This window comes from Hylobates moloch, unplaced genomic scaffold, assembly GCF_009828535.3.
Source record: "Hylobates moloch isolate HMO894 unplaced genomic scaffold, HMol_V3 SCAFFOLD_10, whole genome shotgun sequence".
NCBI classification, from domain to species: domain Eukaryota; kingdom Metazoa; phylum Chordata; class Mammalia; order Primates; family Hylobatidae; genus Hylobates; species Hylobates moloch.
Window position 1 is genome coordinate 81351737 of NW_026652285.1, and position 14237 is coordinate 81365973.

The 14237-nt window shown below is 44.8% G+C and overlaps 1 protein-coding gene across 7 annotated transcripts in view; it reads right to left on the reverse strand.

Moving 5' to 3' along the window:
* The window catches only part of EPB41L4B (erythrocyte membrane protein band 4.1 like 4B), a 147687-nt gene that overhangs the window by 43423 nt on the left and 90027 nt on the right, over nt 1-14237 (reverse strand). For all 7 annotated transcript variants that reach the window (XM_032164822.2, XM_058445454.1, XM_032164821.2 and 4 more), the window contains one exon: nt 919-1142. In XM_032164822.2, the coding sequence (XP_032020713.1) occupies nt 919-1142 (224 nt within the window). The remainder of the gene's footprint in view (nt 1-918; nt 1143-14237) is intronic.

Below are 14237 nucleotides of genomic sequence, written 5' to 3' on the forward strand. Positions count from 1 at the left end.
TAACTCCTCTTTCTGGGACCCATAACAGTGGACAGATTGGATCCACCTGACACCACTTTGCTCTCCCAAGTGGAATGAATGTCAAAAATGGGATAGAATGAGTTTTTCTATGATGAAGAAAGTAGAAAGTCCAGCCATCACTCCCCTCTCCTCTTTCTCTTTTCCATTGCTCAAGCCAGTGCTGGGTACTGCAGAGGCAGAGAACTGTTAAGAAAGGAGGTGGCGGCCGGGCACCATGGCTCATGCCTGTAATCCCAGCACTTTGGGATTTTTTTCCTCCAGCTCTTTTGTAAGGCACTAACCTATTCATAAGAGTGGAACTCTTACGACTTAATCACTTTTCAAAAGCCTTCACTTCTTGACCGTGCGCGGTGGCTCATGCCTGTAATCCCAGCACTTTGGGAGGCCGAGGTGGGTGGGTCACCTGAGGTCAGGAGTTTGAGATCAGCCTGGCCAACATAGTGAAACCCCGTCTCTACTAAAAATACAAAAATTAGCTGGGTGTGGTGGCACAAGCCTATAATCTCAGCTACTCGGGAGGCTGAGGCAGGATAATTGCTTGAACCTGGGAGGGGGAGGTTGCAGTGAGCCGAGATTGTGCCACTGCACTCCAGCCTGGGTGACAGAGCCAGACTCCAGACTCCGTCTCAAAAAAAAAAAAAAAAAAAAAAAGAAAGGAGGTGGAGAACTGTGATCCTGTAATGAAATTAGAGTTTATTGGTAAGCCATAATCCCTAAAGTGCTTCTACTCAAATGCATAATGCTCTTGTCTACTCTGGCCCAAAACTGGTAGCCCAGCATAACATGACCACCATTGTGTGCTGCACTGCAAGGGTCTGTCTTAAGAATCTAGGGAAGTCTCGTGCCCTGCAGCATTGCTCCCCCTTTTCCTGCCTTGCCCCCTCCACCGCTACTCACTTGTAAGGGACTTGCTGCTGGAGTTTGGGGACCTCAGAGGACCCTCTTTGTTCTCCAGGGTCAGTGAGAGGCTGTAGTTTGAGTGGTGCTGGTGCTGATGCTGGTGCTGGTGCTGGTGGTGATGCCTTCCTGAAGCTGCGGTGAGGAACGGCGTGCCCCCATTCTCCTCAATGCCAAAAGGCAACCGGTCCGAGCTGCTGAGCACTGGGGAAGGGAGCGGGTAGCTGTGGAGGGTGACACAGTCAGGATTTAGAAAAGCAAAACGACCCGCAAGCCCTCTGTGTACTTTCAAAGACGTTTTCTAGGCATTAAACACTGAAAGAAATAAATTCAAAAAATAGATCCATAGTTATTATAAAGTATATATAATGGTAATGTTATACTTAAGAAAAAGAGCCAAGTAGAAGTTTGTATATATCAGAGACTTTAAATCTTGTAACTTACAGAAGTATTTGAAATTAAATGAAATCACATTTATTTCTTTTTTTAAAGGAATTCTCTAAATGAGAGGAAGAGGTAAAAACAATAATAAAAAATCATTTGTAAATAATTCTATGACAAGATCATAATGCAAACTAGAAGTCCTGGGGTCACTTTCTCTTCCTCTCTGTCACCCAGAACATGCAGAAAGCTCCAGTTAACATCACGGCTACCACATCTTTTTCTTGAGACAGGGTCTCGCTGTGTTGCCCAGGCTGGAGTGCAGTGGTGCAAACACAGCTCACTGTGGCCTCAAGCTCCCAGGCTCAAGCGATTCTCCCACCTCAGCCTCCCAGGCAGCTGGGACCACAGGGATATGACACCATGCCTGGCTAACTGTTAAAATATTTTTTTTTTTTTTTTTGAGACGGAGTCTCGCTCTATCGCCCAGGCTGGAGTGCAGTGGCGCAATCTCGGCTCACTGCAAGCTCCGCCTCCCGGGTTCACACCATTCTCCTGCCTCAGCCTCTCTGAGTAGCTGGGACTACAGGCGCCTGCCACCACGCCCGGCTAATTTTTTGTATTTTTAGTAGAGACAGGGTTTCATCGTGGTCTCGATCTCCTGACCTCATGATCCGCCCGCCTCGGCCTCCCAAAGTGCTGGGATTACAGGCGTGAGCCACCGCGCCCGGCCTAAAATTTTTTGTAGAGACAGGATCTCGCTATGTTGCCCAGGCTGGTGTCAAACTCCTGGGCTCAAGTGGTCCACCCTCCTGGGCTTCCCAAAATGCTGGGATTACAGGTGTAAGCCACTGTGCCCAGCTTACAACGTCTTTTAATTCCAGTGGACCACCTCCTTTTTTTTAAAAAAAAAAAAAAACAACTAGGATTGCCCCATTTGAAGGCTGTGTCATCTCCCACCCAGACTCTTGTAACAGATTCCTGCCAGCTCTCCCCGTCTCTGCTCGTTCCTTTAGTCCATCCTCCACAGAGTAATTGCCAGAGTGCTATTCTAATTACATTCCACACCATGCTCTCCTTCTTCAAGGAGCTTGAATATATCTCTAATACTAATAATTCTTTTTTTTTTTTTTTTTTTTTTTTTTTTGGCAGTGTCTCACTCTGTTGCCCAGGCTGGAATACAGTGGTGCTATCTCAGCTCACTGCAACCTCCACCTCCCGGGCTCAAGCAGTTCTCATGCCTCAGCCTCCTGAGTAGCTGGGATTACAGGTGCACACCACTATGCCTGGCTAAAAATTTTTGTATTTTTAGTAGAGACGGGGTTTCACCATGTTGGCCAGGCTGGTTTCGAACTCCTGACCTCAAGTGATCTGCCCCCCTCGGCCTCCGAAAGTGCTGGGATTACAGGCATGAACCACCGCACCCAGCCTAATACTAACAATTTCTTAACCACTTTAAGACAGAATCCCCTTTGAAAATCTGGTGAATACCACGAACCTTCCCTGCATCAACAAACAACATTCTACACACAATATCAGGCCCTCTAGAGCCTCTCTATGGACCCAGGTGAAGAGCCCTGGCTTGAAGGATAAAAGCCACAGTCCTTTATGTGGCACTGACAGCAAGCACCTCCACCCGCCCCCAATCTTGGTCCCTTCTCTTTTCAGCTTCATCTCCTGCTACGTCCTTCTACTTCCCACCCCAACTCCTTCCCATCCCGATGCCTCTCACTTCTTGGTGCTTCCTGGAGTCCTTCCTCATCTGTCAACCCAGTGAAAATACCCCTTCTTCCAGGAAGACTTCCAGCCTTTAAGACCCAGATAAAGATCCCTTCCTCCTACTCCCCGGCAGGGCTAAGCCCTTTTTCTGCTCATTCCCATGGTTCAGATCTCTACTGCCCACTCTTTCGCTCTGTCTTCAAGGAACTCACACTCCAGAGTAGGAAGCTCTGTGATTCAGTCACTTACAATCATACCAGAACAAACTGCTAAGAAAATGCAGAAGTGGAAGCAATCAGTTCTCCTGGGGGAAGGTGTTTGTAAGGGAAAGAGCATTTGGGGGAAGACAGTTAGGTTTTCCTGGACAATTCTTGAAACATAATCTTCTTTCTTATAGGAAACCCCATTCCTTGTGTTTGTATGGGATTGACATTTCCTCCTCAGGGGTGGGCCTGAGACTTGAGCCTGGCGAATCAGAGTCCTGCATCCTTCTAATGAGAGTGTTCTGGAATGTGATCCAGTTAGGGACAATCAGAGTTTTTCCTAAGATTTAACACATGAAAACTGAAAGGAAGGCTGTTTCTTTGTGACAGGCAAGCAGGGCTTTATTGTGCCTTTTTGTGCCACAAGCACTTTTGTCTTTGTCCATTTTCTTTCCTTTTTTTGAGAAGGAGTCTTGCTCTGTCACCCAGGCTAGAGTGCAGTGGCACGATCTCAGCTCACTGCAAACTCCGCCTCCCGGGTTCACACCATTCTCCTGCTTCAGCCTCCTGAGTAGCTGGGACTACAGGCACCCGCCACCACGCCTGGCTATTTTTTTGTGTTTTTAATAGAGATGGGGTTTCACCGTGTTAGCCAGGATGGTCTCGATCCCCTGACCTCGTGATCCACCCGCCTCAGCCTCCCAAAGTGCTGAGATTACAGGCGTGAGCCACCGTGCCCAGTCACCTTTGTCCATTTTCTATAAAAATTAACTAAAAATTAAATTTCACAACTGCATAAAAGTAAATATGTTAATAACATATATCAAAACATTTTCTTCAACTGAAAATCCATTTTTTTCTTATTTTAAAAAATCTTTAAAATCTTTTTGTGGGCCCCTGGAAGTATTGTGAGTCTAAGTATTGTGTGCCTACTGTGTGTAATGGGTAAGCTGGCTCTGGCTGTAAGGATGATGGAAGTTAGGGCTCTTTGTGAACGTCTTTTTTGGACACAGAGAAGTAGTCCCTGTGAGACTGAGGCCAATGCACAAAGAAAGACAAGATGAGCAGAGGTTAGAGATAGTAAGAGAGAGAAGAAACTTAATGGTATCATTTTAGCTCCTGGTTCCAGCCACACCTGAAGCTGGCATTACCACTGAACTTTTCAATTATAAGCTCCAGTAAATGCCTTTATTTATTTATTTATTGCTTGAAGTAGTTGAGTTTTTCCAATTAATAACCCATATGCCTGAAATCAGAGGAGGTGTGTTATTTTGTCATTGTTTTTTGTGTGTAGAATTTCTTTTCAGTGGAAAAGGCAGAAACAGCTGTTCCAGGCTTAAGGAATAGTATGAGCAAAGGAATGGTGGTTGAAAGAGCAGGATGTCTGGAGAAGTGAGGAGGGAAGTAGCAGGAAGGGAGACTAAGACAGGCTGGGGCTAGTTATGAAGGGCTTAGAGTGCCTGGTTATCAAGGAAATGGCTTAAGCAAGGGAGTTTCATTTTGGAGAGTTTGTTTTGAGTGCTGTGTGGAGGAGACTGGTTGGGGAGAGACTACAGTATCTCTCTGTTAGGAGACTGCCGCAGGGTGGAATCTAGACTAACCTGGTGGATGGAGTGAGGTGAACTGCCTTCTGGGATATTTTGAAGCTGTGTAAGCAGGGCTTGCAGACCTGTCACTTGGGGACATTGGGAGGAGGTGTCATTGAAGACTGTGTTGCAGATGCAGGAGACAGTCCAGAAGAAATGGCACTATTTGTCCCCTACATTGCCCCATGAGCTGCATCTCTGACCCATCTTGGATGCCTCCTGGAGACTTTGCTCAAGGACAGTTCTGTGTGTGTGCATGTGTGTGTGCATGCGCGTGTGTTGGTGTGTGTGAGCATATGTTTGTGTGTGCGTGTGTGTAAGAATGTGGAAGAAGGCACGGTTTTGGTTTCTGGGAATCACGATCCCTCCTCGCCTCACCAACCTGAAACATAACCAGAGTATCCACCCTCTTCATGCCCCATGGAGGTAGCAAAAAGTGCCCTGAGTTGGAGTGGAAAAACCTGGGCTCAAGTCTTAGTTCTGCCCCTACTTTGCAGGAGAAGCTTGGGCAGTCACTCTGAGCCTCCACTCCCTCAAGTGTAACGTGAGTTGAGTTAAGTGATTTCTGGGCAAATTTCGGGATCTGAGAATCATCCTTTCCCCCAACTATTTATCCAGTACTTGCCGTATGTCTCAGATACTGTGCTAGCTATTTTACAGAAAAGATTCCCTTTTAAAAACATGGAGACCTTTACCTGTTATATAGTAGGTGTTCCATAAATATTTGGTGGAAGGAAGAAGGGAGGGGAGCGAGGGGGAGGAAGGAAGAATGAAAGGAAGGATGGATTAATGAGGTTGTGCAGCTGGGATTTGACAATAGGTCTGTGGACCCCAAAGCCTGTTAATATTATTTTTCCTGTCTTGCAAATATGGTGAAAATAATATCTGTCCTAAGGAGCTGCAGAGACTGGGAGCTCAGAACAGAGAAAATTCCCCTTTGCTTGGAAGGCCTGGAGAGGGCTTCCCAACTGAGGGGATCGTCTTCCACCCTGCCCTTCTTCCTTGCTGCTGCCAGCCTATTAAAGGTCTAACACCATCATTGTCTAGGTGAGAGGCACAAATCAGAGAAACATCAAAAGGAAAAGATAGGGATACTAGCTGGATTTGAGAAAGGGAGAACATGGAGATACAGAAGGGTCAGAAAACTCCAATTTTTTTAAGCCTAGAGGACCAGGCAAATGGCATGTCATTAATAGAAAAAGGGAGGTGGCAAATGAGGGCTGCTTTGAGCAGAGAAAATTATGATAGACCATCACATGGGTAACAAAGAGTGTGAGAATGAACACCCGAAGGGAAAGATGTCTTGTAGCAGAGATCTGGCGTATATTCAGGGCTGGAGGTGGAGTTGGAAAGCTTTGAGTAAGAGTTCCTGAGGGATGGCAAATAGATATCATCTGTCATGCCAACTCCAATTGATTTTCACTCTCTGCTTGGAGTGCAAGATTCAGAAGGAGTCTGAGGTTGTGCCCAACTCAGGGGGAAAGAGTGCGGTGATTGATTATTGATGTCTGCCATGGACTTGGAAGAGCACAGTGGTATCATGCATTTGTCTTTCCAAGTTAAAAGTGAGTGGTATTTAAAACTTTTTTATTTCAAGGAAACCCAGAGTAAGGAGTTAAACAGTAAAAAGATATATATGCAGGGAGTGAGAAAGTGCATTTCATAACATGGCAAATAAAATATGCATGTGTGACCTTCATCTTATAGCTACTTTGGAGAGAGGCAGAGAAAGAAACAAATGAAAAGATAAATAGATGAGGGTCAGAGAAGCTGCCTGAAGCTGCCTGAATCTGCTCAGGTTAAAGGTCTTTCGCAGAGCAAAGGTTCCTAAGCAAGCAGAAGAATGACTTGGGTGCTTTCTCAGCTCACACGCCTGGGGGATCATCCTGAAGATTCTAACATGGAGAAGTTTTGTGGGGTTGCTCATGGCTTCATGGATAGTGCCCTGCAGAACTCCTGGAGATGCCACTCACAGACTTCAATGTAAATCACATTCGCTAGGTTGCGCGTCTTCCCTCTTCATAGAGACCTCAGAGGTCAAGCCCACCCTAGAAGGTCCAGCAGTACTCAGGGACCTTGGCTAAGGCCCAGGAGATGAGGCCTGCTGCACACTCACCATCACCAGAGACTGAGGTTTATGAGACTCCTGACATTCTGGAAAGGAGGTCCCACATCCTGGTTTTCAGGGTGGGTGACAGAGGACAGATGTAGGCTTCAGTCTCTGCCTTCATCAGCTGGCAGTTGAAAAGAAACCTAGTGTGGAAGAAGGGGCTGCTATGTGCCTAGCACTGTGCTAGGCACTTTAATGGTTAATTTTCAGTTTTCCTGCAAGGAAGCTGCTGGTGCCCCCTTAGACACTGGGGCTTAGTGAAAGGGAGTAATGCGCCCTGTTAGTAAATGCAGACTGAGAACTGACCCTGATCTCATTTCTTCTCTTCCCTTTTCTCAGAGGAAGACCCAGTTCCCATTTGGCCTCCAACTCCAGAAAAGCTAGTATTCCTACTGGGGCCTAGCCATAAGAGACTTTATTGCTTGCAGAAGAAGTGAGGTTACAGGGGCTTTTCCAGCCCTGCCTAATCCCATATGTACCCCCAACCAGAGCCTCTCCTCTCCCTGACCCTGGACTGCCAGACAACAAAACACGTGGTGCTCAGTCAAAATTGTTGCATGCTGGGCCGGGCACAATGGCTCACACCTGTACTTCCGGCACTTTGGGAGGCCAAGGCAGGAGGATTGCTTGGGCCTAGGAGTTCGACACCGGGCAACATGGGGTGATCCCATTTCCACAAAAACAACAACAAAAAATTAACCCAGCCTGGTGGCACATGCTGTGGTCCTAGCTACTCAGGAGGCTTAGATGGAGAATTGCTTGAGCCTGGGAGGTCCAGGCTGCAGTGTGATCCAAGATCGAGCCACTGTTCTCCAGCTTAGGCAATGGAGTGAGACCCTGTCTCAAAAAAAAAAAAAAAAAAAAGAATCGTTGCATATTGCATAATGGTATCCTCCGGAATCCACCACCAGAATTGTGACCAGTGCTGGGCGTGGCTTTTCCTCAACAACAAGGCTGAGTGATCAATGCTCCAACAAGCCAATCACAGACTCTACAGCTCAGCCCAGCTCTGAGTGACATGGGCTTTTCAGGGGAGCCCTGGGGATCTAATCCTGGATAAGAAATCACAGAATTTTAGAAATGGAGCCCCTCAGATATCATCCAGTTTGGTGGTTTGAAAACCTGGATAAATATTAAAATCCCTAGGGGGAGGCTGGGCACAGTGTAATCCCAGCACTTTGGGAGGCCGAGGCGGGTGGATCACTTGAGGTCAGGAGTTTGAGACCAGCTTGGCCAACATGGCGAAGCCCCGTCTCTACTAAAAATACAAAAATTAGCCAGGTGTGGTGGTGGGCACCTGTAATCCCAGCTACTCTGGAGGCTGAAGCACGAGAATTACTTGAACCCAGGAGGTGGAGGTTGCAGTGAGCCGAGATTGTGTCACTGCACTCCAGCCTGGGTGACAGAAGGCGCCTCTATCTCAAAAATAAAATAAAATAAAATAAAATAAAATAAAATAAACCAGGGGAAACTCCTATACATTGCTGGAGAGAATGCAAAATAGTGCAGCCAGTTTGAAAAACAGCTTGGCAGTTCCTCAAAGAGTTGAACGATAGTTACCATATGACTGAGCGAGCCCAATTCTAGTATATGCCCAAGAGAAATGAAAACAGGTCCATGCAAAAACTTACATGTGAATGTTCATAGCAGCATTATTCATAAGAGCCAACAGGTAGAAACACCTCAAATATCCATCAACTGATGAATGGATAGACAGAACATGGTCTATCCATACAAAAGAACATTATTCAGCCACAAAAGGGAATGAAATATTGAGCAGGCCATGACATGGATAAACTTTGAAAACATGATATACTACATGACAGAAGCCAGACACAAAAAGGACAAGTATCATATGATTCCATTTATATAAAACATCTAGAATAGGCAAATCCATAGAGATAGAAAGTGGATTACTGGCCACCTAGGACTAGGCAGGATGGCGGGCAGGGGGAAGAGGGAGTGACTGCTAATTGGCATGGATTTTCTTCTAGGGGTGATGAAAATGTTCTAAAATTATATTGCAGTGATGGTTGCACAACTTGGTGAAAATACTAAAAAACATTAAGTTGTACAATTGATGTGTATCTTAATAAAGCTGATAAAAATATCACAAGGAGAGGTTTTGAAAAGTATCAATCCCCACGCCCTTTCCCAGACTAATTACATCATAATCTATCTCTAAATCCAATGTGTGGCCAGGGCTGAGAACCATTGCTGTAGTAGTCCAACCTCCTCATTTTGCATATGGGGGGATGGGGGCTCGCTATGGGGAGGGAGGTGACCAGGTCACACAGCAGGTACCTGCCTGATCCTGGGACACAGTCCAGACTCCTGCCTCTCTGCTTGCTGCCTCAAGTGCTGCCCATCTGCTGCCTCTTCCCATCTGTCTTGGCTTCTATTTAAGGCAGCAAGTGCACTCATCAGGAAAATCCAAGTTCTCCTCAGAACCCCCCGGCTAAGACATCCTTGTGTATGTATCTTGTCCTCCCAGCCATACAGTTAACTCTGTAGGAACAGAGACTGTCACATCACATGTTTTTGTGTCCTCCACTGTGCTAAGAAAAGTACTAAGCACATAGCAGGTGCTCAACTAATACTGGTTAGATGGAGAACAAAATGAAATATCAGTGCATTTGGTACATATTTGAAGGCCAGCTCTTGTGCCTGGTACTGTGCCATGCACAAGGATAAAGACAAATGAGATGTTATCTTTGCCCTGTATTAGTCCATTTTCACACTGCTGATAAAGACATACCCGAGACTGGGCAATTTACAAAAGAAAAAGGTTTGATAAATTCACAGTTCCACGTGGCTGGAGAGGCCTCACAATCATAGTGGAAGGTGAAAGGTACATCTCACATGGCGGTAGACAGGAGAGAATCAGAGCCAAGTGAAAGGGGAAACCCTTATAAAACCATCGAATCTCATGAGACTTATTCACTACCACAAGAACAGTATGGGGGGAACTGCCCCCGATTCAATTATCTCCCACCAGGTTCCTTTCCACAACACTTGGGGATTGTGGGAGCTACATTTCGAGACGAGATTTGGGCGAGGACACAGCCAAACTATATCAGCCTTCAAGGAGCTCACTGCTATCTTGATACATGGGATAGGGGTGACCAACCCAACTGGAATCAACAAGGAATACTTCCTGGGGTAGTGATGCTTGAAGCAGGTCCTGGCTCTTGAAGGATGACGGCAGTGTCTGGGGGAGGGACTGCATAGGGCGGTCTGGGCAGAGGGCACTGCATGTGCTAAGGCCTGGAGTTGGCAATACATGCTAACTGGGGAGGGGACTTGCCTGAGCTCCATGTTGGCATGAGAGTGAACTTCCAGCTTTTATTTTTCACATTTGGATTATGAACTCATCAGGAGTTTATGTGTATATCGTGAAGTAAAGTCCTAACTTTTTCTGAAATGGAGAGCCAATTGTTCCAAGATCACCCAAAGAATCATTCACCCTTGCCCCATGAACTTGTGATGCCATCTTCACGTGTCCACCACTTTCCTGAGTGCTCTCAGATCCTTTCTCTGCTCCCCTGTGACTTACTCTGTTTACAGTAAACTTCACTTCTCAGGCTCCCTGTCCTCTGGCTTTTACATAGGTTTGGCCAATGGGAGGCACGGACATGGACTGGAGGGTGAATACAGGAGACAAGTCAGGGTATTTCTCCTTCATTTCTTCATGCCTCCGGTGATGTTTCCAAAAGCAGCCGTGAGTTCTCTGTGGCTCCAGCTCCCTCTAGACTGTCTTCCTGCTAACTTAGCTCCTGGGTGCTAGAACACTGCCACTTCCCTTTGTCCCTCCAGCTCTAGGAGTGGTAGGCAGGTTCTGGTTGTTGCTAATTTATAGGTTACCTCACTGTCCAATTAAGTTTCTCAGTTTTTTCAGCCCTTGTATAACCAATTCCCTGAATTAAATTCCCTCTGTAAGAAATGCCTAGAGTAGTTTCAGTTTTCTGGATTGCCCATGACTTATATACAATAAAAACCTGTTTTTGAATTCTTCATTTTTTTTTTTTTTTTCACAGACAGGGTTTCCCTCTGTTGCACAGGTGAGAGTGCAGTGGCACAATCATAGCTCACTGCAGCCTTGAATTCCTGGGCTCAAGCAATCTTCTTATCTCAGCCTCCCGAGTACCTACAACTACAAGTGTGCACTACCACACCTGGCTAATTTTTCATTTTTTTGTAGAGACAAGGTCTCATCATGTTGCCCAGGCTGGTATTACAGGCATGAGCCTCTGTGCCCAGCCTCTTCATACTTTTATTGTTCTACTAATCTGACCCTATATCAGACTGTCTTAATTACTTTTGTTTTAATATATACATGTATATGTGACATTATAAATCTTTTTTCTTTTTTTTTTTTTTTTGAGACAGAGTCTCGCTCTGTCGCCCAGGCTGGAGTGCAGTGGCGCAATCTTGGCTCACTACAAGCTCCACCTCCCGGGTTCACGCCATCATCCCGCCTCAGCCTCCCGAGTAGCTGGAACTACAGGCGCCCGCCACTGCGCCCAGCTAATTTTTTGTATTTTTAGTAGAGACGGGGTTTCACCATGGTCTCGATCTCCTGACCTCATGATCCGCCCACCTCAGCCTCCCAAAGTGCTGGGATTACAGGCATGAGCTACTGTGCCCGGACTGACATTATAAATCTTATTCCCTTTCTCACATCATTATTTTTCTTTTGTTTTTTTCTTAGCTGTTATCACGTGCCTAGTATTCTAGATTCCTTTTGTGATAGTAACTTGAATTCCAGAATTCAAGTTACTGCCAAAAAATCCCACTAGAATTCTGATTTAAAGCATTACATATTATGGATTAATTTGAAAGAATATATTAACAAGGAACATATTTCTCTGCATTTACTCACATCTTTTAAAATGTCCTTCAGTTAGAATTTTTAAACTTTTTCATTATGGTATAGAACATTAACTTTATTCCTAGGTATTTTTCAATTTTGTCACAATTGAAAATGAGATCTTATTAATTATTACATATCCCCCCCTTTGTTTTTTGAGACGGAGTCTTGCTCTGTCATCAGGCTGGGGTACAATGGCATGATCTCGGCTCACTGCAACCTCTGCCTCCAGGATTCAAGCGATTCTCCTGCCTCAGCCTCCTGAGTAGCTTGGACTACAGGCGTGCATCATCATGCCCAGCTAATTTTTGTATTTTTAGTAGAGACGGGGTTTCACCATGTTGGCCAGGATGGTCTCCATCTCTTGACCTCGTGATCTGCCCACCTCGGCCTCCCAAAGTGCTGGGATTACAGGTGTGAGCCATCACGCCTGGCCCCTATCACCTAATTTTTAAATGACTAGATGGATATACAAAGCGGCTGACTTTAGGATATTTCTGCCTCTGACCACTTTGCACAACTCATCAGTTAGAATTCACTTGGATTTTAAGAAGAGAATCACATGAATTTTGTTTCTTCCTTTCTAGTAGTTATTCCTAATTTTGTTTTCTTGGCTTATTCCATTGGTAAGGTCTCCAGAATAATCTTGAGTATCAGCAGTTATCCTTGTCTTATTTCTGAAGTTTATATATTATCTAGTGTTTCACCATTAAATGTCAGTTTCTGACAAATTCTACTTATCAGGTTAGACAGTTCTTCTACTTTTAGCTTACTAAAAATCTTGAAAGATTAGCATGACTTATTCTCAGCATATCTGTGCTGTTCCTAAGTCAACACTGCTTCCTTTACTAAGTGCTTACAAAAGACTCTGTTCTCAAACTTTCCTCAGTATTGCAATCCAGCTTATCAGTCTAGTTTTTGGAATTCATGTTCCAAAAAAAAAAAAAAAAACTGTTCAATCTACTTGTCTAGCATTTTCCCAAGACTTTTTCAAAGGTATTGATGCTGACTCAGCAATGTCAAGTGCAAATTTTCTCAGTGTTTCGAGAGACCATTTTTCTGAGCCTAAAGACTTGAGCTAATCAAAAAGCAGTGAAATATTTCCTGACTACTCTTTCTCTTATCTTGGACTTCAGTTTTCTTCTGTTTGTTCTCTTCACTCTCTGCAGTTAGTATAGTGACTAGCTTCCTTGTTGAAAAAGAAAAAAGCACAACAAAAGTTGAGTAGCTCTGCTTCTGCCTGTTAGACTCACAAACCATCCTCAAAACTGGGTGTCATTAAATTGCTCATCTTTTTGCCCCAACTGAAGTGAGCATCTACAAAACTTTGGAGTCCTTAAAAAAAAGTTCTGTGCCCCTTTGTTTTTGATCATATGTTCCACCTTCCTACTCTTTAAAATACTATTACAAATTGTGGTTCATCTGAGAGGCTCATAGAGCCTTTCTCTTTTGGATTATCTATGGTTTCTAAATTCACAGCCCATGTAAAAAACATTCCCTTTTAAGTCTATTCTCTTTGACATTTTGAAATTGGATTTTCTAAACAGTAAAATATATATGATGTGATTATTTCACATTGCATACCTGTTTCAAAACATCTCATATACCCCATAAATACATACACCTAATATGTACCCATAAAAATTAATTTTAAAAAAGAATATCAACAACAACAAGAAAAAGAATATGTGGAGAATTAAGCCCTGGATTTCACTCACTTCATGTTAATGATTCTGAGATGTCAGGGTTTTCTTCTTCCATGGATCTTGTTACTTACACATTTCTGATGCAGTCTTCCTTGCTGACCAGAATTTACAACAGTAATACCTGCAGGGTTTCTTCTACCTCCTAAGCAACCAAATCACCAGCCAGGCAGGCCAAGAAGCCAACAGATTCCCCGCCTTTAACAGAATGCCCATGTCTGGATGGTCAAGAAGTCCCCCATAGGTACTATGCCAGCTGATGCAGCAGTAAATGCAATAAACATCCCCTATCCAAAGTCGCATGCATCTCGTCTGGATTGCTCAGTGCACACATACCAAGTGCTGCCTGAACTCGGACTTACTCCGCAGCTATTTATGTCACGTGTCTTCAATCCAAGTTGGGGTTCCTGGCAGCGGATCAGTGTATATGTAGCCCACACAGTAGACTCACAGGTAGCACACAAGTTCTCCACACACCTTCTGGAGGAGCTGGTTGGGACAAACTGGTTCCTGTTTTACTTTTAGCCTCAATGGGGACAATTCCATATTCCTAATCAGAACTAACACATCAGGGATAAGCTGACAAGGACCTCAGTAGAACTTTCCAACTGGTAAGCCTCAGAAGGGTTGCAAGTGGGCTGAACCATTTATTCTCCCAGTCCTTGGAGTAAGTGGGCAGGACATGGGGAGCCTGGAGCTTCAAGCAGCCTTGTCTGCTTGTCCCAGCATGCTATACGTCACTTTCTG